This window comes from Vipera berus, assembly GCF_964194415.1.
Source record: "Vipera berus genome assembly, chromosome: 1".
NCBI lineage: Eukaryota > Metazoa > Chordata > Lepidosauria > Squamata > Viperidae > Vipera > Vipera berus.
In genome coordinates, this window is record NC_138202.1 from 320,542,979 (window position 1) to 320,569,826 (window position 26,848).

Genomic DNA, 26,848 nt, shown 5'->3' on the forward strand with positions numbered 1-26,848 from the left:
TATATTATGGCACCATTCACATATTCAAGGGGACATTTAAAAGGATGCTTACTGGGCACATGCAGGAGCACCATTGACTTCAATTAGCCAAACTTTCAAGTCCTCATCCACCATGAAATCAAAACCAAAGAGCTGGAAACTCTGATAATGAAGATGTTTGGTACTGATAGCAGGTTCTATACACATAAGGCAGCTTCTGTGAATAGAAAGAAATATCCCATCACTGAATTATTTTAAATTATGCTTTGTCCAACACCTACAATACTTAAATTGAATAATAAGGTACTAAAAGAAATGCCAATACTGAATATCTTTGCTTAAAATAACAGTAAAGGCACTGGGAAGGATTAGATGGTAGAATTTACTCACTGCATGGATTCACAGATTGCATTAAATCCATAATGTAGTTTTATAGTTTTGACTCAGTATCTTGTGTGAACAGTTAAGTATTTATGGCTGCTTTCCAGGACCCGTTTCTCAGTTGTTTTGTATTTCACTCCATATAACTGCACTGGTCAAGGTGGTGGGAAATTGTGGAAGTTGTGGTCCAGCATATCTGGAGCCCAACAAGTAGGATTTTAAATGATTTTGTATTCATGTTTAAAAATCTACACTGTCCAAAATTAGCAAAGCATACAATAAAACTATCAATGGAGGGGTTTTTTCCCGACAGACAGTTAAGATAAGCCAAATTCTCTTATAGATTATCTAAAGTAAAGGTAAAGGTTTCCCCTGTCCAGCTCATATCTATTTCTTAGCCGAGGGAGCCAGCATTGTCCGAAGACCCTTTTGCTGGTCCTATAGGGCCAGCATGACTACATGCCATGATGTACGAAATGCTTCCCACTAAAGTGGTACCTATTTATCTACTCGCATTTATATGCTTTCGAACTGCTAGGTGGGCAGGAGCTGGGCCAAGTAATGGGAGCTCACTCCGTTACACAGCACTCAGGTCTTGAGCCCAAGCTGTAAGCTTTCCAGCTGACATGGTTAGCGTTTTTAACTTCCTGAGTTTTATTTTAGGAATTGTATTACATTTTAAAACTTTTTAAATTGTATTAAACTGTATTAAATTTTTAAATTGTACTAATTGTATTAAATTTTTAAACTTTTCACTTTACCATAAATGTTTGGAAGCAGCATTCCGTGGCAGGTAATGGACTTAACATGATGCAAGTCATCTTAATAATATACATTAAGGATGTTTTCCTGAAAGCAGGCTTGCTATAGAATAGACACCTAGAAGCTTTGTGCCTGCTTAAACTTGCCTTATGTCATAAACATACAAAACGGTAGAAACATTAATTACAGGTAGTTCTCAACTTACAACCATTTGTTTAGTGACCGTTTGAAATTAAGAATAGTGAAAAAAATTACTTATGATCTTTTTCACACTTACAACCACTGCAGCATCACCATGGTTACATGATCAAAATTCGGACAATTGGCAACCGGTATGTATTTACGATGGTTGCAGTGCCCCAGGATCATGTATCACCATTTGTGACAAGCTAAGTCAATGGGGAAGCCAGATTCACTTAACAACTATGTTACTAACAACTACTGTGTTTCACTTAACAATTGTGGCAAGAAAGGTCATACAATGGGATGAAACTTACTTAAGGCTGTCTCACTTAGCAACAGAAATTTGGGGCTCAATTGTGGTCATAATTCGAGGACTACCTGTAATGGAGAAGGAAATTGTTGGGTATTCCTAGAATTGTTTTCATGTAGCAAAAGAAGGAGCTAAAGCCCCTGTATATATTAAATGTCACTGCAAATAGAGAAAGACTGTGTGTGTGAGAGAGAGACAGAGGGGGAAGAGGGAGGGGGGGGAGAGGGAGAGAGCCTGGGAAATTCCTGTCCCTTTTCTCCATTCTCTGAGACATTCACTATTCAAATTCCAAGGGAGACTTCACATAGCCTCCAGAGAGCACATATGATATCTTTGGCGATACAGTTCCTCTTGGCTTCTAGTCTCAGGTTATTATAGTGCAGATAATATGTGAATAATTGTGCAAAAAAGCTTTTGCTTTTTTTGCAGGTAGGCTGGGATGAAAATGAAAGACAAATACATACCTTATTATATTTTTGACTTGCAGTAAGATTGTATTTTCTAAAGTAACATTCAAAGTATTCACCAGGTACTGATTAAACTCTCCAAAAAACATTTCATTCCCTTCTTCATATCTCCCATAGTTTTTAGAATACTCTTTCTGTATGCAGTGATTGGTCAAATGACAGGTTTTGTCCAGGAAATTAGCACTATTGTAAGGTTCTGAAGCGGTCCGTAGAACACCTTCTCTGTAGAGGTAGATACTATACTGGTGATCCACTAGGACCCAACTTCTAAAAGTTAGAAAAACAACATATTACAGTGTATAGGTTTTTAAAACACAACAAAAACCAAAGTTAGATACTACAATTTCACATCAGAAGAATCAGATTTAATAACAAATATTTGACAATGTGTGGAAATTAAAGTGAATTAAAAATATTTTGTTGTTGTTAGCTGCGAAGTCGTGTCCGACCCATTGCGACCCTATGGACAATGTTCCTCCAGGCCTTCCTGTCCTCTACCATCTTCTGGAGTCCATTTAATTTCACGCCTACTGCTTCAGTGACTCCATCCAACCACCTCATTCTCTGTCGTCCCATTCTTCTATTGCCCTCAATCTTTCCCAGCATTAGGCTCTTCTCCAGTGAGTCCTTCCTTCTCATTAGGTGGCCAAAGTATTTGAGTTTTAGCTTCAGGATCTGGCCTTGTAAAGAGCAGTCAGGGTTGATCTCCTCTAGGATTGACCAGTTTGATCGCCTTGCAGTCCAAGGGACTCACAGGAGTCTTCTCCAGCACCATAGTTCAAAGGCCTCAATTCTTTGGCGCTCAGCCTTTTTTATGGTCCAACTTTCACTGCCATACATTGCAACTGGCAAGACCATAGCCTTGACTATATGCACTTTTGTTGACAGGGTGATATCTCTGCTTTTTAGTGTGCTGTCTAGATTTGCCATGGCTTTCCTCCCCAGAAGCAAGCGTCTTTTAATTTCTTGGCTACAGTCCCCACCTGCAGTGATCTTGGAGCCCAGGAAAATAAAATCTGTCACTACCTCCATTTCTTCCCCATCTATTTGCCAGGAATTGAGAGGGCCGGATGCCATGACCTTGGTTTTCTTAATGTTAAGTTTCAACCCAGGTTTTGCACTCTCCTTCACCCGCAACAAGAGGCTCTTTAGTTCTTCTTCACTTTCTGCCATTACAGTGGTATCATCTGCACATCTTAGGTTGTTGATATTTCTTCCGGCAATCTTAATTCCAACTTTTGATTCATAAAAATATTTACATAAAACTAAAAAAAGAATACAAATGCACATATCCACTGCATTTGAACAAACCTAAATTGACAGAAAATTAATGAGAAGCACCTCAGATACAAAATATTTTTTTAAAAGCAAATCATTACCTAATATCAAATTTGCGATGGCCTGGTTCTAAGAGCATAGGCTTCTCCAAGTATTTTTGAATCACATGCACTTGTCCTTGATTATCTATAAAATCCAGAAGTTCAGTAGCCTCTGAAGAAATAAGAATTCCTTCACCTAATTAAAGAAAACAAAAGGGTTGGACAGAGAAGTACTAAATAAAATATCAACAATCCAACCCTAGCATTCTTAGAATTGTAACTCAAAACATCTTTGGAGTTTAATATCAATAGAAGACAGAAAATAGGAGAGTAACTCAGGGTTGAACTGTGGAGTCCTTGGTCCTCTGTGGACTTGACTGTTTTCTTGTAGGTATTTTATTACCTGGGTGGAGCATAGCTGAAATCAAGGAAGTACCAAAGAGAAAAATACATCCCCACCAATACTGACAAGGCAAGCTCTGTATATAAACAGAGAGCAAGCCCTACTCTCTTCTAGCACTGAAGATGTTACCTAGCCAGGTAATGAAAGATCTGCAAAAAAAAAAAATCAGTTTTCTAGGCTGCTGTTATAGTAATAAAGCAGTTACTGGGCCCCAAAAAGCAGGCTGGATTACTTTTCTCACACAACAATCTTTGTCAGTGAAGTTGTGGTCTGGTCTCAACAGATCTGCAAGAAAGCTACTACACAATATTTGACCTCGGGGGAAGGGAATAATTTTAAGTTGGCTTTAGTATCAATCTCTTTTTCCAGATTCTGTTAATTTTCTCCATCAATTTTAATCAAATTCTGCCTGCCTCCCAGCACACAATCCTGGCTGACTTTGCATATCAAGCTGTACCATGGTTTGTCAAACAGGCCACAATTGCTAATGTATCCCCAAAAGCCCAAAAATTTGATTGAAAAATGCAACAGTTGAGCTCATGTGACACACTAGGTATAAAACAAAACAAACACACCACATTGTGGCTTAGCTTAAAGTACTACTTTGCCCATGGAAGCCGGAATATGTCTGAATCAGAGCCAATCAGTAATTGAATACCAAAGTTGGAATTTGAATATGGGATCTTTTTTTATTAATAAGCCATGGTTTTTATACTTCATAGCTCCCTAACTTCTCTTGGATAAATAAAAAAACCCCTACACAAATAAAAGTAATGCATTCCAGAGTCTGTCAGAAATTAACCTTTGGCTCCTGCTGAAGATTTGGCTATCCATACATTTCCTTCTCCACTCTCTTTCCTCTTCTGATAGGATGACAGAAAGACTTCTCTTTCATCTGTTCTTGTGTTGTTTATCAGATGATGAAGCCCATTCTCAGCTGGAGCTACAGGTGTCTTTAAATTGGTTGGATAAATCACATAGGATTCTGGAAACCATGCGCAAGCCTCCACCAATTCAGGACTTGTCTTGATTAATCTACAGAGAAAGAGAGGGTGGAGGGAGGAAGGGGAGAGAGAGGGAGAGAGAGACAGAGAGATCTTAGCTGGTCTTGTTGACTTAAACATCTTTCATATTACTGCCAATTGTCTCCAACACATTTGGATCAATCCAATAATTTCTGTTTTCCAGAACACAGTACGAAAATTAATGCAGTAACCCGGTGACTCTATTTCTCAATGCATGTGTTTCCAAAACTATAGGAAAACTATTTTTTTTTGAAAATATTCCTATGATGGAAATAATACATTCTCTATTCCTTGCTCATCTACATATGTCTTGAAGGACAAATACAGCTTATTAGTAGACAAGTTAAATGGAACGTAGGAGCTTCAGTTTCTTTAGATAAGGGGAAATGCTTCTCAAAAACTCCTGATAACTACTGCTACTCAAAGTATTTAATACTGAGCTGAATGCTGTTCTAGGGTAGCTGTCATGAAAGACATGTTTCAAAACCTTGATCTGATGTCTTCTTCAAACCAGCAACTTAAGATCTTCGGATCCAAGCCTCAATGACTGAAACAAACAATCAGTATATGATCCCTAAGAATGAGGCCTCCTCTAGAACAATAGTTCATAGTAGAACAATAGTTCATAGTAGTTTTCAAATACATGTTATCATTCTGTATTAATTAATTAAGGACTTTATAGCCCTTCCTGTCTGCTTATATAAACACTGTGCAACTACAGCCTCTGACCAAATTTTGGCTCCTTTTGAAGCCCCTTTTATTTCCCTGTCATTATGGGATGCGGTGGCTCAGTGGGTTAGGACGCTGAGCTTGTCAATCAGAAGGTCGGCACTTTGGCGGGTCGAATCCCGAGTGCCGCGTAACAGAGTGAACGCCTGTTACTCGTCCAAGCTTCTGCCAACCTAGCAATTCAAAAGCACGTAAAAATGCAAGTAGAAAAATAGGGACCACTACGGTGGGAAGGTAACAGCGTTCCGTGCACCTAGTCATGCCAGCCGCATGACCACGTCTGGCGTCTAGTCATGCCAGCCGCATGACCACGGAGACGTCCTCGGACAAGAGCTGGCTCTTCAGCTTTGAAACGGAGATGAGCACCGGCCCATAGAGTTGGAAACGACTAACACGCATGTGCGGGGGAAACTTTACCTTTACCTTAAAAAAACAATTCCAGTGGATCTGCCAAAGACCTCTGGCTTTCTGATCCCAAAGCAGCCAGCTACTCGACCTCCAGGAAGAACAACGCCATGGGAACAACTCTTGTTATTGCAAGTAATTACTGAACATGATGATCCCGATCTTGGGGGAAAGGTGGTACGTTTTGATAATCTTATCCCTTATGAAATATATTCTAATCTTATTACCTTAAAGCTATTTTAAGGTGGGAGCCAATGTATTCCGTGATGCCTGATACGTAATAACCTGTACGATTTAACTGTGTCCTAAAGGAGTACTTCCTTTTATCTACCTCCACACCTGCCACCATTCAAACCTATTAGAATTGTCCAGAACTGGTATTATAAGCAAAAGAGAAAAAGCATCTCTTCCTGTACACTTTTTCCATATTATAAGAAAATGAAAGAAAGCTCCTTAAAATTAAAACTACACTTACAACCACCAGCACAAGTTTTATCTTCCAAACTGTGACAAGCTCATTTTGAAGTATTTTTATAAAATTATTTTGCTCACAATCAGCTGCTATCTTCAATCAAATAGCTTGATAATTCTGGGATAGACTTCCCCACCCAACTTGTACTCTCCAAGTACATTGTAACTTTAAAAATCCCAGGCATTATCAAATCAAGTTTTGGATGAAGTAAATGGTGAAATAGCTGTCTCTGAAACAGCAGAGATGATGTCATAGCAATGACCAATTGCCTGGCAGCAATTTCAGTTTAACAGAATCCTTCTGAATAAAGGAGAGGATGAGAGATTCTTCTCCAGATGGCTGTTCCTCATGAGGAGACTGTCATCCTGCAGGTCTTAGCACCAGGAGACAGAAAACCACCAAGCTCTTAACAGAGACAGAGCCTTTAAGGACACTGGATTCGACCACCTTGTTCTCTCATCACCATTGGATTTACAATTATTTTACAGTTAAAAGAGGTCTTTCAAACAACAATTTGAAAAGCTACCTGGTGAATAGGTAGTGAGTAAAACTTCAACTCAAAATAGAAAAAAAAAGCTAACTAGTAATTTAATATAAAATAATGGCATAAAGCTGAATAAGAATTTAAGAATGTTTTAAATGGATTAATGCAGGGATCCTCAACCTTGGCAACTTTAAGACTTGTGGACTTCAACTCCCAGAATTCAAGGTTGAGGACCCCTGGATTCAGACAAATTTACTTGGAGAATAACAAATATTCTACAAATGATTGACTGGGGAAGACTGGTTTGGAATCAAATTTACCAACAGTTTAAAGAAGAAGATATTGTTGTGCCAGTTAAAATTTCTAATAACCAAAGGGCAAACCTGCTACACATTTTGCAAGATTTTTAAATAAATCCTAAACCACAATAAAACATTTGGCAAAGCCCACAAACATTTTATGTTTCAGGAAAGGTTAGAGATTAGAAATGCCAACCAGAACTTAATGGATTTCATATCCTTAAGGCTTATTAGTAAATGTAAATCAACAGAGCATAAAGGTCACATATAATCCAAATGTGTACTATCCATTAAAACATGCCCTCTAGCACTCCTTTTGACTGAAAGAGAGTGGTTGTTGTTGTTAGCTGCGAAGTCGTGTCCGACCCATCGCGACCCTATGGACAATGTTCCTCCAGGCCTTCCTGTCCTCTACCATCTTCTGGAGTCCATTTAAGCTCACGCCTACAGCTTCAGTGACTCCATCCAGCCACCTCATTCTCTGTCGTCCCCTTCTTCTATTGCCCTCGATCTTTCCCAGCATTAGGCTCTTCTCCAGTGAGTCCTTCCTTCTCATTAGGTGGCCAAAGTATTTGAGTTTTAGCTTCAGGATCTGGCCTTCTAAAGAGCAGTCAGGGTTTATCTCCTCTAGGACTGACCGGTTTGATCGCCTTGCAGTCCAAGGGACTCGCAGGAGTCTTCTCCAGCACCATAGTTCAAAGGCCTCAATTCTTTGGCGCTCAGCCTTTCTTATGGTCCAACTTTCACTGCCATACATTGCAACTGGGAAGACCATAGCCTTGACTATACGCACTTTTGTTGACAGGGTGATGTCTCTGCTTTTTAGTGTGCTGTCTAGATTTGCCATGGCTTTCCTCCCCAGGAGCAAGCGTCTTTTAATTTCTTGGCTACAGTCCCCATCTGCAGTGATCTTGGAGCCCAGGAAAATAAAATCTGTCACTACCTCCATTTCTTCCCCATCTATTTGCCAGGAATTGAGAGGGCCAGATGCCATGATCTTGGTTTTCTTAATGTTAAGTTTCAACCCAAGTTTTGCACTCTCCTTCTTCACCCGCAACAAGAGGCTCTTTAGTTCTTCTTCACTTTCTGCCATTAGAGTGGTATCATCTGCATATCTTAGGTTGTTGATATTTCTTCCGGCAATCTTAATTCCAACTTTTGATTCATCTAGCCCTGCCTTTCTCATGATGTGCTCTGCATATAAGTTAAATAGGCAGGGTGACAGTATACAGCCTTGCCGGACTCCTTTCCCAATTTTGAACCAATCAGTGGTTCCGTGTCCAGTTCTCACTGTTGCTTCTTGACCTGCATATAGGTTTCTCAAGAGACAAATAAGATGGTCTGGTACTCCCATCTCTTTAAGAACTTGCCACAGTTTGTTATGATCCACACAATCAAAGGCTTTAGCATAGTCAATGAAGCAGAAGTAGATGTTTTTCTGGAACTCCCTAGCTTTCTCCATGATCCAGCGTATGTTGGCAATTTGATCTCTAGTTCCTCTGCCTCTTCGAAATCCTGCCTGTACTTCTGGTAGTTCTCGATCCACATACTGCTGAAGTCTAGCTTGTAGGATTTTAAGCATGACTTTACTAGCATGAGAAATGAGTGCAATGGTGCGATAGTTTGAACATTCTTTGGCACTGCCTTTCTTTGGAATTGGAATGTAAACTGATCTTTTCCAATCCTGTGGCCACTGTTGAGTTTTCCAAATTTGCTGGCAAATTGAGTGTAGCACTTTTACTGCACTGTCTTTTAAGATTTTGAATAGCTCAGCTGGAATACTGTCACCTCCACTAGCTTTGTTGTTGCTCAGCTTTTCTAAGGCCCACTTCACTTCACATTCTAGGATGTCTGGCTCGAGGTCAGTGACCAACTCATTGTGATTATCTGGGACATTAAGCTCATTCTTGTATAGTTCTTCTGTGTAATTTTGCCACCTCTTCTTAATCTCTTCTGCCTCTGTTAGGTCCCTGCCATTTTGGTCCTTTATCATGCCCATTTTTGCATTAAACGTTCCCTTCATCTCTCCAATTTTCTTGAAAAGATCTCTGGTCCTCCCTATTCTATTGTTTTCTTCTATTTCTTTGCACTGTTCATTTAAGAAGGCATTCTTATCTCTTCTAGCTATTCTCTGGAATTCTGCATTCAATTGGGCATATCTATGTTTTTCTCCCTTGCCTTTTGCTTCCCTCCTTTCCTCAGCTATTTGCAAAGCTTCCTCAGACAGCCATTTTGCTTTCTTGCATTTCTTTTTCTTTGGGATGGTTTTGGTTGCTACCTGTTGTACAATGTCGCGAACCTCTGTCCATAGTTCTTCTGGCACTCTGTCTATCAGATCTAATTCCTTAAATCTATTTGTCACCTCTACTGTATATTCAACAGGGATATGATTTAATTCATACCTGAGTGGCCTAGTGCTTTTCCCTACTTTCTTCAGTTTAAGCTTAAACTTTGCAAGGAGAAGCTCATGATCTGAGCCACAGTCAGCTCCTGGTCTTGTTTTTACTGACTGTATAGAGCTTCTCCATCTTTGGCTGCAGAGCATATAGTCAATCTGATTTCTGTGTTGACCGTCTGGTGATGTCCATGTGTAGAGCCGTCTCTTGGGTTGTTGGAAAAGAGTGTTTGCTATGACCATCGTATTCTCTTGACAAAATTCTATCAGCCTGTGCCCTGCTTCATTTTGTACTCCAAGGCCAAACTTGCCTGTTATTCCAGTTATCTTTTGGCTTCCTACTTTAGCATTCCAATCCCCCATGATGATAAGGACATCATTTTTTGGTGTTAGTTCTATAAGGTGCTGTAGGGCTTCATAGAACTGGTCAATTTCATCCTCTTCAGCACTGGTGGTTGGGGCATAGACTTGGACTACTGTGATATTGAATGGTTTGCCTTGGATTCGAACTGAGATCATTCTGTCATTTTGAGGATTGTATCCCAGTATTGCTTTTCCTACTCTTTTATTGACTATGAAGGCTACTCCATTTCTTCTGAGGGATTCTTGCCCGCAGTAGTATACCTGATGGTCATCTGAATTAAATTCACCCATTCCTGTCCATTTTAGTTCGCTGATACCTAAGATGTCGATGTTCAGTCTTGTCATCTCTTGTTTGACCACGTCCAGCTTTCCTTGATTCATGGATCTTACATTCCAGGTTCCTATGGAGAAAAAATCTTTACAGCATCGGACTTTCCTTTCACCACCAGACACATCCACAGCTGAGCGTCCTTTCGGCTTTGGCCCAGTCGCTTCATTCTTTCTGGCGCTACTAGTACTAGCCCTCTGCTCTTCCCCAGTAGCATATTGGACGCCTTCCGACCTGAGGGGCTCATCTTCCAGCGTCATATCGTTTTGCCTTTTGGTACTGTCCATAGGGTTTTCATGGCAAAGATACTGGAGTGGGTTGCCATTTCCTTCTCCAGTGGATCACGTTTTGTCAGAACTCTCGGCTATGACCTGTCCGTCTTGGGTGGCCCTGCACGGCATAGCTCATAGCTTCATTGAATTACGCAAGCCCCTTCGCCACGACAAGGCAGTAATCCATGAAGGGGATTAAAGAGAGTGGACTGTCATGCAACTTTAGCCAAGTAGCACAATTCTGAAAGAATTATAAAGTAATAAGTCTAGTCATATTATTTATTGATTTTTAAATATATATATATATTTGGCATTTCATAGCCTTAAAAGTTGAAAGAAGGCTCTACCTTCAAGAAAAGTATTTGCTTTGCTGCTATTAAGGAAAAAGAACAGAAGGTTGTCAATTACATTCAAAACTCATTCCAGTTCCCAAGATCTATGACCCGAAAGTAATTATTGAGCATCCATATCTGAAAATGAGGCAATGCCAGTTTGAAGAAACAAGGCAGCAGGAAATTTCCTGTATTTGAAATCAATTGACTGTCAATGGCAGCACTGAGAAGGTAACCTAGAGGAGAATTCCAAGGGATTTGCTCCCCAAAAGGCAACCAGACATCTAAATAAAGCTAACTACATACACAGTAACAAAGCAGCCCAACAGCAAGCACAAATGAGCTGCCCTCCAGAAATCCAATGTCCACAATCCTATTACTAAAATGGAGAACATAATACTCAATTAATTTTATCTACATTTACGCTGAATGGTCACGCACCAAGACCCACAACCTCTTTTATTTTTACAGATAAGAAACATCACCTTTGGCTGCTCATTTGTATTCACATTTTTTCTTTTTCTTTTTTTTTATAAGCATTTGGAATGTAAATTGCTCTTTTCCACATCTAAAACAGTTGCAGTGATTAACCAGTAACAAGCTGAGCATCCCACTGAGTGTTTTGATGCAGGCATAACTACAGGAGATTGACAAAAGGCAGCATGGATCCCACTATTACATATAAACAAGCAAGTTTCAAGATTCAAGGTTTTGGTAATGGCTTTCAAGGCCCTACATGGCATGGGTCCGGAGTACCTCGGGGATCACCTGCTGCCGGCGTCAACTTCCCTCCGCCCTGTGCGTTCCCACAGAGAGGGCCTCCTCAGGGTGCCACCGGTCAGAGAATGTCGGCTGGTGGCCCCCAGGGGGAGGGCCTTCTCTGTGGGCGCCCCGGCTTTATGGAATCAGCTGCCGGTTGAGCTCCGGATGGCACCTGACCTTCGCTCCTTCCGACGCGGTTTGAAGACCTATCTATTTGAACAAGCCGGCCTGGCCTGATGGGGGATGTGTTGGGGTTTTTATTGTGGATTTTATATTATTCTATTGTTTTAGCTCGGGCTCTTATTTAATTCTTTTTTTAATTTTTGTAATCTGTATTTTTATATGCGCCCTGTTCACTGCCCTGAGTCCTTCGGGAGAAGGGCGGTATACAAATATAATAATTAAATTAAATTAAATTAAGTAAAAGTATCTTACCTCACTAAAGAAGCTTTTCGACAAAGTTTATCAGCCCCTCTGTAGTAGTTCACCAATTGTGTAAGTCCAGGTTCATGACCTATGAAAAGGGAATGTTAACATCCATGTTGTTTGCATTCTGGAAATGCTTTTTTTAAACAAATAAACAAGCATTTACAACACCATTATTAATCTCCACTCTCTTAAAAACAAAAAAGTTGTTTACTGCAGAATTTTTAATATCAGCAACTTGTATATCTTGCATATATTTGATTTATATACATATTTTTGGAAGATGATTAAGAACTCTCCCCATAATTATGCATGGGCTAACAAATAACATTATCTAAATAGTGAAAGAATATTGCTAACTATCTCCATCTAGTTCCAGAACTACAAAAAAAAATGTGACGCCTTCCTAGAAGAAATTAGGTATCTTATATTTTTCTACACTTCACTAGAAGACAAACTGCTTTGCATGCAGCAACATCACAGATTCAGTTCCTAGCACCTTGAAATGTGGGGTGATCTGTCAGCAGATATTGAGAAGATCAGCAGGACAAAGGATGAAGAGGACAAACAGAATGACTTTTTTATAAGGCAGATTCCTGGATTGCACTAACTGATGCTGAAAATCATGGGCAAAGCAACACAATCACACTGAATTTAGGCATCTTACTATCTTTGCTTAAAAATGAAGGAAGTCCTTTTATGGAAGTCTGAATTGCCTCAAGCATCATCAGCAAATCTTTCAGGGGGGTGGCAAATCTTTTGACCAATTTTGGATAAATTTTTGATCGGCAATTCCTGCAAAGCCCTCACAATACCTAACCAGGAACTAGATGGGCTCTTGAAAAGAAGTTGCTCTGAGCATGTTGCATCAGGGGTCCCCAATCCCTGAACCAGCACTAGGTCATGGCATGCCAGAAACCAGTTGCAGGCAGTACATGAAACCACGGCCCCTCCGGTCCTCGGAAAAACCTCTCTCCATGGAACCAGTCCCTGGTGCTCAAAAGGTCAGGGACTTCTGTGTTACATGACATGTTTGGATTTAGATCTAGGTTTAACTGGACTCAGGCTTGCTCGCCTTTGTTTTGGTGGGGTTGCTTGAAGAATTTGACAAGATTAGGGAAATATTCTAATGTTTACACTCCTTTGTCAAATGTAGTTACCAAGTATTGCCACAGTTAATAAAGAGAAGTGAAGACAGATTCCATTCCCCCTACCCCAAAAATAGTAGAGCAGAAGTCCCCAACCTTTTGGGCACCAGGGACCGGTTACATGGAGGGAGCGTGGTTTTGTGTGCTGCCTGTGGATGGGGCTTTCCTGGCATGCCACGGACTGGTACTGGTCCATGGACCAGGGGTTGGGGGACCCCCGTACTAGAGGATCACTAAGCAAAAAACTTTTCCTGGAATGGAAACAATGGCTATTGAGAGAATAAAAGAATTGGTGCTTAAACAAAATGGAAAATATAATCCAGTAAACCCAGTAGTTATCCTAACATTTTTGATTAGTAAAAGGACTTTGCTGCACTAGATATAATAGAGGCATTAGGTTAGTAACCCAACATAAACAAAAAAAAATGGTTGATAAACAAATAAAATTTGAGGGTTACAGATTTTCAAAGGGACCTGCCCAGCTATATATACATGGTGTAATCTTTCTAAAAAGTTAAAATTGAGAGTAAAAAGAAAATGTAATTAGAGAGAGGGGGAGAGAAACTTGTGTATTCCTACCTCAATATCTTTTTTGGTGGGGGGTCCAGAAAAATTGGAAACATTAAAAATTTTGAACAGATATTTTCTTTTAGAAAAATGAATGTAGTAGGACAAGATTTCTGTACATTGTTCCCCTTTATTCCCTCCTCCATATTGTCTATTACTTTGTAGTAATTTTAACTACTGAACCAGAACATTATGGTTCCCAGATAATATATAAAAGAATCAAGGTGATTTTTCAATCCAAGCAACCTACAGTTTTCAGAATCAGAAGTATATTGAGGGGGTAAATTTAAAGCCTCAAAACCTCGCAAACTGACAACAGTAATAAATAAAAAAATAAGATTCAATAGAATATGTAAAAACTATATATGCAGAATGTTTTCTATTTTTTCTTGTTTTTCTTCTTTTTCTAAACAATGTGAATATGCAGAAAGTCTAAGACCACAATACATAATTGACACTGACTGGAGCTTCATGCTCTTCAAAAGAATACATCATATTCTTGCCAGAAAGCTTTTATTCTATTTTCTTAATCACCTCTGATGAACTGAAATTTTAGACACAGAGAGTTTGATTTGTCAATTAAGGCAGGAAAAACCACTTATCTATTGATCTTTTTCTTAAATTAAAGGAAATAAATCATTGCAGAGTATTTTGCTTGTCATTCCAAAAATCCCTAAAGATGGTTATTTTTCTTGAGGGTTATTGTCTTCCAAATTCTCACTTTCTAGAGCAGTGGCTCCCAACCTTTTCTATACCACGCACCCCTAGAACGCTTCTGATATATTCTTGCACCCCTTACAAAAAGTTTGAAATAACGGCAACAAATTATGCATACATACTACAATTTTGAAAACCCTAATTTTCGCGCCCCCTGGAATATTGTCTCACACCCCCGGTTGGGAACCTTTGTTCTAGAGGCTGTAATTCCATTTTTGCAATACTATAGACCCTGCTTTCTTTTTAAAAGACCAGTCTTACCTATTTTGCAACCCAATCTTCTCTTCCCTCCTATAAATGTCTCTCATCTCCATTACATAAAGATACCATGCAGCACTAATACTCTTTGTGTGAAACTGGGCATGAATGAATTGATGTGTGGAAAGCCCCAAAGTATTCAAATGGGGATAAATTGCGTCACCAGCTGAGCCCTTATTCAAACACTACTAAATCCAGTACCATTCTTGAAAGCTGGACTTGAACTAGAGACATCTGCAGATAACCACAATTATATAAAAAAAGATGACATCCATGCAGTGATGTCAGGACACAATCTCCATCCTTTTATACTTGTGTCTTAATATTGGAGACAAGTATATAAGTCACAAGGTTTGTATCATGACCTCATAATACAATTTTGTCACTTTCTCCCTGTTTATGATGCTGATGAACCAAAAGCTTCTGCTAATGCAAGCCATTAGTCTTTTAAAAAGACCTCTCTCACTGCTGACTCACGTTATTCAATCCTCAGTTCTAATTGCTTTAGTTCTTCTGGCAAGATTTGCTTTTAATAATTTCATTACATTTCCACGCCTTCTTCAGTTTATTAAGTTTTTTTCTTCAAGTTTCATAAGGGATAGAAAAAACTCAGTATCTTTTCCTGAACTGTCAAAACCAACATGGCCAGCTTTTCCAACCTGGCAATCTCCAGATATGTTGGAACATTTGCAGCCAGCTTGGCCTCACAAAAGCTTGTGGCCTAACCACTTGTTAGACTTAGCTATGCTGGCTAGTAATTTTGGGAACTGTAACTCTAAAACACGTGGAGCAGCATATTGGTTTAGCTGGTTGTAAAGCAGGGATCTTCAAACTTGGCCCTTTTATGTCTTGTGGACTTCAACTACCAGAATTCCTTAGCCAGCGTGCCTGGCTGAGGAATTCTGGGAGTTGAAGTCCACAAGTCATAAAAGGGCCAAGTTTGAAGACCCCTGTTGTAAAGTATCAATTTTATGGCTGGGTAGTGCACAAAGCTGCATTCACAGGAGTTGGTAACTCCTCAAAGCACCCATTTGTCAAGATGACAGAGCTATCCTCAGCCTTCCATAGTTGTGATGTCATCCCAGAAAAAGGCATGAATGGTGCCATATTCATATATTTCTGCTTCAAATCCAGAACATTACATGTATTACGTAAAAGTCTTAATAATAAAAATATTATGCCTATGCCATTCTCTTGTTACCGCTTAAGCAAGAGAAATAAAATCATTTACCTCTCAGATCAAGAGAAACCTAGGTCAAAAGTAGCAAAGACAACCTGAACTAAAAATTAACTGCCTATAACAGTTTCTTTAGTATAAGTATTCCTCTGCTAGTGGGGATTCTGAGCCCATTATCCTCAAGTTTTGTTTTTAACATAGAGGCAGAATTTGAGGAAGAAACAGATACAGGATAGCTCAGCCTAGCTAATTCTTTGCTAACAGGACTATTGCATTTAAAAGAGAAATCAAACAATTTCCTAAAATCCATCCATCCCCAGCCTTGGTATCATTAACAGTATATAAATACCTATGGGGGAAAATATTGCCAGAGTAATGAGTAATTTCTTGGCCCAGAAATTATATTAGTTCCAGTTTCAGCCATAGGAAACTGAAAGACATCAGATGTCTGACAAAGGAACCACGCCAATATTTACACTATCATGAATGATTTGTAGCATAAAATGTTCCACAGGATTTTGCCTTCTGCTGAAAGGTGACTTACTACTTGATAACTGCAGCTAAATTTACTCATGCGTAGTGAATACTTCTTAAATAAGCATATTTTTCTTTAAACTTTTTGCTGTAGCATCTTACTTTGCTTACTCATACACTTCCAACACTGAATAATGGCCTTCAGCACAAACAAGCACATAACCTGTTATACAGTCAGAATGTTTATGACATTATGTAGCCTGGCATTTGCTGGAGCACTCATCCTATTTTAAATTAAGCAACTGCCAGTATCACTTAGCGGCTGATTCCAAACTGATGTCCTCCAGATGTATTGGACTATAATTCCACTTACTTCTAGGCAATATACTGGCCAGGGGAGACAGTGGGGCTGACTTTTAGGGTGGCAACAGTCCAATTACAAGTTTATTTCATTTCAACTTCAAAAATAGAAGCAAAAGTAATGTCTATTCTTTTTGAAATTATGCCAAAGATTTGTAGCAGGTATAAATCAGAGAGTAGATGCTTCTGTGGAAGGAGGCACAAACAAGGGAACAGAGCAATGCAGAAATCTCATATGAGCACAATACCCCAAGGCAGCTTCAATGATTCTGCCTCTTCTTTTAATAAATGGATCATAGGGTCTTGTTTGGTTTCCTTAAGCAGGATCCAGTTCAGTATAAAAATCACGGCTGCAATGTTATGGCCACACATCTATTCTGAAAACACATTTTCTGTTTTACCAGAAAACTCAAAGCAGAGCTATTTTTTTGTCAAAGAATCCAAGGATGCCAGAGAACTATTAGTGTTAAACCACTCTAAACACCCACAAGAATAGTGTTTGGAAAGCAAGAGGTATAGTCTATATCACAGGTGTCAAACTCGCCACATCACGTGACATATCACGACTCTTTTTGCATTGCCGGCAATGGGGTGGGCACAGCTTCGGTATGATGAAACCGACCCATGGGCTGGCAGTTTGACACCCCTGGTCTATATTGAATAGAAATCTGTAAGTTGCATGTAAATCAATTACATCTTTCTAACCCAAATGTAATGAATCATTTTTCAGGAACTAAGAGTGAAAAGCAGTTCTAGAGATCAATTAGTCCTTGAGGTATCACAATACTCTCTGTTGCTTTAAAGCAGGACTTTGGGTGCAATTCATTACTTTTATACTGGTTCTTGCAGCATTTTGCATTTTCTAGGATGGCTTGCTTTCTCCTCTATTTTTTCCCCTGCAGCTTCAAAAACATGAGCTCCCCCACCTCTTATTATTACAGGCTAAATAGGTTAGTGTTAAGATAAGGTTTAAGTGCACAAAGCACATTTACACATTTTACTTTTAAACATTTTCTAAAACATCCTTTTTAAAATATTAGTCTATTGGTTCAGAGCTTAACCTCTGGAGCATGCTTTCTCAAACTTGTGTTCTTGAAATGTTTTGAGGCCACATAATTATCAGTGAGCAAGAATGGAGTTGTAGTCAATTCACACACAAACTTGTGGAAGTTTCGAGAATCAAAATGGACAGAATTGTTCTAGTGTTTAATTGAAGATGGCTATGCTATTACCTTCAGTGGTAATATCTAAACATACTCATAGGACTTGGTCCTCCTGTTCCAGACATTCCAGGTCATTTTCCACATTCAGCAAGTCACACCATTGTAGAATTAAAAGAAGCCAGTTAGGCCCTCAGGTCCAATCTGCTACTCCATGCAAGAATCCAAATTAAAGCATCTCTTAACAGAGAACTGTCCAACTTTAGAAACAAAAAATCAGTGGAGAGCCCAGCCCTCTTTTAGTAATTGCCTTTATTCTTGGATAATCTATTTTAATTTATATATAAATAAATATTATTCCTTATTTACAGCGCTTAGAAGCTACGTCAATTGACTTATCTTCAATTATGTAAGAAGACTAAATCTAATGGGACCTACAGATTAACTATACATATAAATGTAGAAATAAAGCCTTTTAAGTTGAGCTGAATTCCTTGTGCCTATGTCGAATAACCAAGTCATCTTCTTGGCAGGAATATAATAGTAGTAGTTTGCCACTGTCTTGGGGGATTGAGGATGGTTTTGGTGACTTCAATCTACTCTATAGCCCTAGAATTCTCTAGAGCAGGCATGTCAAATCGCAATGTCACGTGACGTCGCGGGATGTATCGCGACATCGCGCAACGTATCACAACTTTTTCCCCATTGCCGGCAATGGGGTGGGTGTGGTTTTGGCATGACGCATCCGGCCCACCGGCTGGCAGCTTGATATACCTGCTCTAGAGGTACCCACCTAAATTCTAACCAGGCTCAATCCTACTCAACTTGTGAGTCCAACCAAGGCCATCTAGAGGCCTGGACAGCTCTGTCTCCTTCTGATGCCAGTGAAAGCTGCATGGATTTAACAGCAACTGGAATGATTGTTGTGACTAACATCACAATAATATAAGAAGTCACTATATAAAAGGAAGCTATTCTTCTTTGCTTCTGAAAGTGTAATGCAGAGTTCATGAACTGAATTTTAAAATACCCAGCTTGAAGAAAATAAGCCTCTTTTAAATTATAGCAAGAGAAAATTTGTAAAATCCATTTTCTTCCACCGCAAAGTGGCTCAGTTATTGAACCAATAACTTCGAACAATTCAGTTCAAAGTTTTATGCCATAGTGACAGAGAATTCAGGGAGTTGGAGTGAAGGATGCCAAGTTAAATAAGTCTGCTGCTTATTTATAAACATTGCTTTTTTTGATTGAATAATTGTTAGTGTTTCTCAAAGATTACCCCAGGGTGGAAAAAAACATTCCACAATTCACTTGAATAAAAATCACTGTAAAAATCCATTATATTCATAATCCTGGCCTCAGTCACAACCCAACAGATGGTTGCATCTACATAAAGCTAAATCCCATTTGAGATTCCTGGAGCTTGTTCTCAAGTGCATGGGGACTGTACTCTGAGTAAACATGCTGTACTATATGGGGACTGCACTCTGAGTAAACATACTGTACTAAAAACACTGGGTCTATGCATATTATAATATGCTCAATGGGTTATGGAAATTAGTAATGCTTAGACACTTTTCCATCTACTTTTATTATGAATCATTTCAACAAATATATCCAGTCTTTAAAACTCACTCTTCATAGAAAATCCAGTCTGTAGGCTATTTAAATATACCCTGCACCCAGTTCAAACCAACTTGAAGAAAAAAAGGAGAGAACTTGATGCCTGACATCTGGCACAATCATGTTGAATAGTTTGTTATTGCTGAGCAATATAAAATATTATTGCAAAAAACAAAAAACGGGATTTTTTTTTCAATGGCCAAAGGTGTCAGCAAATGTTAAATACACATGAGAATCCCAATCATGGCTAGTGGAGTGCAGAGAAGTTGCATTCAAACTGGAAAAAAAATCACTGACATACCAACTTAAATACAACATGAATTGTTATGAAAGCTGTAAAAACTATATTACTATAATTTTATTTTGATTTTAGATATCCGTTTTCCAGGAGAGTAAATATATTGTTGCAAAATAAAGATTTCAATAACAATGCTAATTTATCGGATGATTCTACCCCGGTTTAAACAAGAACATGCAAAAAAACCCATCGGCACCTGTATTTGCTTGCAATATTTTCTAATCCCAACAGATATACATACATCCACCCTTTTCACAACCTGGCATCCAGCTAGCCTCATTGGCTTGCTAAGGATAAAATCACTCCCGTGTTGCAGCAGACAACACCCCATTGCTAACATCTGCAGACCCCGGCTTGGCAGGCGTTCCCTACCGCACCCCTCTCGCCAGCACTTCCAAACTTCGGCCGCCGCATGCAGATCGGTGGGTCTTGGAGGCCGATCAGGTGCCGGGGCTTCGAAAAAGCCAGGGACCCCTTCTTCCAGACGAGCTCCGCAGAAAAGCCGCCTCATGCTTTGCGTCCCCCCCGACCCCGGCCGGGTGTGCCCACGTTCGCGCGTGCGGCTTGCTTACCCAGTCTCCCAAAAGGCAGCCTGTTTCTCTCGCCCAACATGAGGTTGAATCTGGGATTATCTCTTTTGAGCCTCTTCCATTGTCCAGTGGAGAGGAGAATTTTAGAGACTTCAGCATAGATGCTGCTGTTTTCATCTCGCACCACAAACGTGTACATCTTTTAACCGTAGGGCTAGCCTTACATCTATATTTATTTTATTTTATTTTAGTTCCATTTATATCCCGCCCTTGTCCGAAGACTCAGGGCGGCTTACAAGCTTATATATATATATATATATAAACCCGCCGGTCACTTGGAAGATCGTGATGGAAAACCCTAATTAAAAAGGGCATCAATCCCACCCGTTCACGCAAGCCGACACCTCTCGGCTGCCTTCCAGAGAAATTAAAACCGGCATCGCAGAAGGAGGCGCTCCTTTGCAGCTGGGGTTGGCGACGCGCCGCGGGCTGCCGTCTGCTCCGGGTGAAGCGGCAGCTGCGTCCCGGGCTGAAGAAAGGGTCGCTCGGCCCGATTCCCCCCCACACACCCGTGAGCCGCGCCAGAAGGAAAGCCGCTTGAACTCTCCGCCAGCCGCTCCTCGCCTGAACTCTCCAAAGCACTTCCTACATGCTGACGACGCGGCGGCTCAGCATCCCAAAGCGGCGGCTGGTGCGGAGCAGCTCCCGCGGAATCCCTCCAGCTTGCCCATCATCCGGCGGACGCTGACGAACCCAAACCGTCGGCCCCGTTTGCTGCAAGGGGGTAGCCGCCCATCTGCCGGGCTGCCTTGTGCCTTTGGACCCGGAGGCTCGCCCGTGGCCATGAGGACTCCTCCCCAGCGCCGAAAGAGGCGGATCCAGCGAGGGGCCGAGCCTCGGCGGTTGCCTCACGACGTAAAAAGAGTAATTGAGTCGCGCCGCCCTCTTCTTCCCCAGAGGCTTCCCGTGCAGTTAACTCGGAGCCTGTCCAGTTTCAGGGTGGAAGGAACCGCGAAGGCCTGCGTTAGGCTGGTTAAACAAAAATACTTGGTCTAGTCCAGGGGTAGGCAACCTCGGCTCTTTTATGACTCATGGACTTCAACTCCCAGAATTCCTGAGTCAGCATAGCTGACTCAGGAATTCTGGGAGTTGAAGTCCATGAGTCATAAAAGAGCCGAGGTTGCCTACCCCTGGTCTAGTCTCTCATCCAATAAATAGAAAAGGAGGTTCCGTTTTTTGCTGCCCGGCCCATCACACGCAGCCGGAAGGAATCTTGCCGCAATCTAGCCCAGATTACAGGTTCTTTCGGGTGATCGTAAAAAAAGAAGAAAGCCCCGTCTGACACAGTATTGCTGGGTTTCGATCAGAATTGGTAGGGAGCGAAGCGAAGGAGACGTTTCGTACGCGTGGAGAGTGCAGAGAGTAGGCACGGGGAGGGCCCTCTTTTATCCCGTTAAAGCACTGTTTCTCAACCTCGGTAGCTTCAAGACGTATAGACTTCAACTCCCAGAATTCCCCAGCCGGCAAGGAATTCTGGGAGTTGAAGTCCACTCATTAAAGTTGATGTGATTGAGAAACTGCCTTACAGTAATGGGTGTGCGCGCGCGCGCACACACACACACACACACACACACACACACACACAACGTGAGGCAGCCAGTAAAGCCCATCTGCCTTTATGGGCATATGGCTTCATGCTTGTTTATTGTTAATGTGCAGATGAGCTTCAGCTGCTAGGACAGTTTTAAAGGGCGTTAGACAAGTAGAAGGCTAGCTTGGCTCCAAAGCATTGCTGGCCATGGGTATTTCAGGGGGAGGCTGTGTCATGTGTGTCTTTTTGTCTCCAGAAAATATACCATTTCAATTTGTTTCAAGCTGACAAAAATAACCAGGTGATTTTTAACTTTCTTTCAGGAACAAAACATGGATATGCTGAGCCACTGCTAACCTTTAATCCAGCTAATTTAATTCTTTAAAAAAAATAGATTAGAAAAGGAATAATGCCAAATTTTAAAAAAAATCTATCCCACCTTCTCCATTCACATTCCAACATTGTCTCTGTCTTTTGGGGTCTTTGTCAGTTGACAGAGAGAAATTGATTTTGATTGCTTGTATGTCAAGTGGATATTGATTTTGAACAACCTCATAAACACTCTAGGACAGTGATGGCAAACCTTTTAGAGACCGAGTGCCCAAACCATAACCCCAAACCCACTTATTTATTGCAAAGTGCCAGGGCCGCATCAGCAATGTGGTGCCCTCAGGGGGGACATGGGGGCATGGCCCAACGGGTCACGGCAGACTGGGTGGGCATGGCCACCTCGATGTTCATTGGGGGGACAAAGAGAGACTGCCCACTGGAAAAGTTGGTTCTGTGGTGTGCAAAGGCAGTGTATCTGAAAGTAACAATTTCAGGGTAGTAATGGTGTAGTAGTGGTGGTGGAGCTATTACTTCTCCTGTTCTGCTTCTGGGCTTTCTTGATGGTTGCTGTAGGAATATATGCCTTAAAAAGTATTTGACCAAAGTATTTGGGTTTTTTGGTAAATATTTTATTAATTTCAAGTTTTACAATCATAAGTACTCAATAAACAACTCGGTGTCTGGGTTCCTTTATCATTCAGTGGTATATATTAACTTTCACTCAAAATGTCCAATACAACACCATCCAGTATTTCCCTGATCCTCTCTTCTTCCAATAATAATCATTTTTCCACTATGCAAGTATAATTCTTACTGCTATTAATACCTATAAAATTAAATATAAGCATTCACCAATGCTCCAACACTGGAAGCTTTTAAAAAGAAACTGGACAGCTATTTGTCTGAAATGGTATAGGGTTTCCTGCCTGAGCAGGGCGTTGCACTAGATGACCTCCAAGGTCCCTTCCAACTTTATTATTATTATTATTATTATTATTATTATTATTATTATTATTATTATTATTATTATTATTATTATTACTACTACTATTATTACTATTATTATCTTTACATGTTTCTAATGTTATACATAGTGTTAATATCAGTTTATAAAATCATCTCTAGCAAAAAAACATTTCAAACGTATTTGCAATCCTGTTTTTTTTCTTTTTTTCAATTTTATTTTCCCATCAATATTCAAAATAACTTTATCAATTATCATTTTTCTCATAATTATTTTTGGGTAACTAAAAGCTTCCCTTATACCGATCCTCTTAGTATTTTCATATTTTCCATTTTACAGAAATCCTAGTTACAAATCACATCCTTCTAATAATTCATAATGGTCCTTTTATTTCTAACAATTGTCTATTCTTTTAATCATATTCAAACATCCATTAGATGGTATAATACATCTAATTATTCAGGACCTCTATTTTCTTCAGTCTTACTCTAGCTTTCTTCCTTTGCCAGATAACTTTGCAAGTCAGTACATTTAATTCACCAAGTATTTCTTCCTCTGCTTCTGTATATATTATTTGGAATAAAAAAGATAATTTAATTAAAGTATTTATGTAAAAACACTTAATCCATTCATATTTGTTAAACAGCCTCCATTTTCTTTCTCCTTCAGTTTCTTGTTCCTCAGTTTTCAGCATTTTTCCTAACAGCTCTGTCATCCATTCTATCAATTCTTCTTCCTTGTCCTCAAATATGATCTGGAGTCTTGAAAAGTGAAATGTCTTTCCCATTTCCAGAGTTATATCTGGGTCTTCCAAATTTTTATTTATCTGTGCCTGTCTGTTGGTTTCTTCTTTCGAATCCTCTATCTTTATGTCTGTTTCCACTGTTTTTACTTCTGGTTTCTCAGTTGCTAGTTCATTCTTTATGGCCATTTTCTGAACGTTTTCTGCTCGTAAGTTTAATAATAATAATAATAATAATTTTATTTGTATACCGCCCTTCTCCCGAAGGACTCAGGGCGGTGAACAGGGCAATAAATACTAAAATACAAAAATACAAACATTAAGAAAAGATTAAACAAAGTGCCCAATAACTTACAACAATAAGTTAAAATACGTTAAAACAATAATAAAACCCAAACCCATCAGGCTAGGCCGGCTTGTTCAAACAAGTAGGTCTTTAGATCCCGTCGGAAAGAGCAAAGTTTGGGCGCCATCCTGTATTCAGCTCTGGGAAGTCGGGGGGGGGAGGGGAGGGGAGGGGAGGGTTGGGGAGAGGGGAGGGAGAGGAGGGGTTTTTTTTGTATTCAAAAATGTATTGTAAAACTTTTCAATTAAAAAAAAATAGAAAAAGCTTCTCCAGAAAAGGAAGGCAGCATCAAAATTGGGCTTTCTTAGGTTCTCACCAGCCGTCCTTCTTTCCCTCCTTTGGAGAACACCAGGGGAAAGCAAGACCACAGCTCTTTGGCTCTACATTTATGTTATTTAAATTATTTTTAGTCTCCTCATAATTTAAAACAATTGTCTCTTGAATTGATTTCAACATAGAAAGAATGTGAGCAAAGGATTTGATCTGACCTAGGAGCTTTTTTCTCGGTTTTTAAAAATTAAAGATGTCTGTTGTATGCAAAAAAGAAAAAGAAGGAAGGAAGGAAGGCCAGACAAAGCATGCATCTCTTCTGCGGTAAGTAAAACTAGTGTTACATATTCATGTTATGTTATACAATTAAATAATTTACTCATTTAATAATGAGTATCAAACATACAAATGAATGTATGGAATTCAAATTCCCTAATGAGAGACTTGTACTCATAAAAATTTTCTTCAGACGTAGAAAAAATTTAGCTCTTCAGACCATGGTATACAAAGAACAGATGAGTTTTCCACCCTTACAGGATGTCTACATACGTGAAAGTGTGTACTTTTGATTTCTGTTGTCCCCTGTTAGTTTCTAAATTCAAAAGCTTAGAGCTTGCCCATTGTTCAGGCATGGATGCAGAACTTGTCCTACTGAATTTCAGATACAATATGGAGCAATTTGCATACCAGAACATTTCTGTGTAATTCAAAGCTTATTGCTTTTCTGTATTCCTTTGGGGGGGGGTTGTGAAAGTGGAGGTGGATTTTAATAGTAAACATAGGATTATTTGTACCATAATTGTGACTGACTGATGATTTGGGCTTTGGAAAGTTACCACATCTCATTTTCTAAGGGGCTCCTATTACTAGTAAATAAGCTTGTTTAATTATTTATAAAAGCTGAGCTCTCAAGTTGCATGTATCAGTGAAGAATACATCTTCAAAACCTACAAGAACCCACCTTAAGTAACAAAGGAAATTATTTTGCTCTTTATCTCTGTTGCAGGTATCTATCTGAATAGTTCCTTGAAAAGGAAAACTGGGTTGTCATTTTTATTTTTCATGCTGAAAAGAGAAATGCAAAGTAAATGAATGATCCAGCAGCTTGTGAGTCTTTTGATTTTCAGATTAATTTGAAATGTTAATTGTCCTCATAGATCAAGAAAATATAATTTATCCATTCAGAGGAAGCTGCTTGGTATTGCATGTATCTAGTCCAGTTTTGTCACCTCTAACTGCCAAGACCTCTCCAGGGTGTCAGACAGAGAATTCTTTATATCACTTGTTGCTGATCTTTAGAAAATTGATCTAGAAATGTCAGGGACTGAACTTGGACTTTCTATTTGCACCGTCTATGTTCAGCCACTGAACTTTGGGCTATGTCCTGACTTCCACCCTGATAGTTCATAATCTGAATTTACTGCTCTCTGGGTTAAGAAGAAAGCTAACTTTAGAATCTCTTTTTGTCTTTTTTTCTTACACTGCAATTCCTTTCTTTTTCTTTTTCCTCCTTTTCCTCCCTTATTTCAAGTCTTTTATTTCATTTTCTTTGCAGGCTGGGCTTTTTAATTAGTGGACTGAGACTGGATTATTTTTATGCTCCAAAGAATGGCATCTGGGGAGAAGATGGCAAAGACAGGTAAAGCAGAGAACTGGTAGGATATGTATGTAACTGGAGATAAAATCTTTTTAAAGTAATGCTTGGTTTATCTAAAAAAAGGCCCTTTTCACTGGCAGCGTAACATATGCTCACTCAAATGCCTGTGTCTATTCAGAAAACATCTCTACTGGATTCAGTAAGATTGATCCCCAGGCAGGATTGCCGCTACATTGGTCTGAACTGGGTATCTGCCTAGTAGGCAGACCTATTTCCAGGGCTTTTTTTGTCATAGAACGCTCAGAACGGAGTTCCGGCACCTTTTTTGGATGGAACCTTGTAGGGTAGGCAAGGCGGGTTGTATGACATGTGTGAGTTCCGGCACCTTTTTCTTTTACAAAAAAAGCACTGCCTATTTCCAAGATGAAAAAATAATATTAGAAGGAGACATGGTAGGTCTACAAAAGTGGGGAAACTTCTAGATGTATCATCTGAGAAGGAACTTTGGGGAAAGCCTGATATTAGGAGGGAGAAGAGTTTAGGCCTGGAAATGAGAGGAATTTATTGGATGGAAAGTCTGCTTTAATTTCTGGAAATTGC

The 26,848-nt window shown here is 39.7% G+C and overlaps 1 protein-coding gene across 2 annotated transcripts in view; it reads right to left on the reverse strand.

Moving 5' to 3' along the window:
• Positions 1–21,243, reverse strand: part of TTL (tubulin tyrosine ligase) — a 30,019-nt gene extending 8,776 nt beyond the window's left edge. The window contains exons 1-6 of one of the 2 annotated variants that reach the window (XM_081345229.1): positions 20,451–21,243; positions 12,106–12,184; positions 4,607–4,839; positions 3,462–3,597; positions 2,080–2,346; positions 53–196 (exon numbers count right to left, since the gene is read on the reverse strand). In XM_081345229.1, the coding sequence (XP_081201355.1) occupies positions 53–196; positions 2,080–2,346; positions 3,462–3,597; positions 4,607–4,839; positions 12,106–12,184; positions 20,451–20,607 (1,016 nt within the window). In that variant the 5' untranslated portion in view covers positions 20,608–21,243. Of the gene's footprint in view, positions 1–52; positions 197–2,079; positions 2,350–3,461; positions 3,598–4,606; positions 4,840–12,105; positions 12,185–20,450 lie in introns of both variants that reach the window. The other variant, XM_081345228.1, reaches the window with a different exon arrangement.
• Between the last annotated feature and the right edge of the window lie 5,605 nt (positions 21,244–26,848).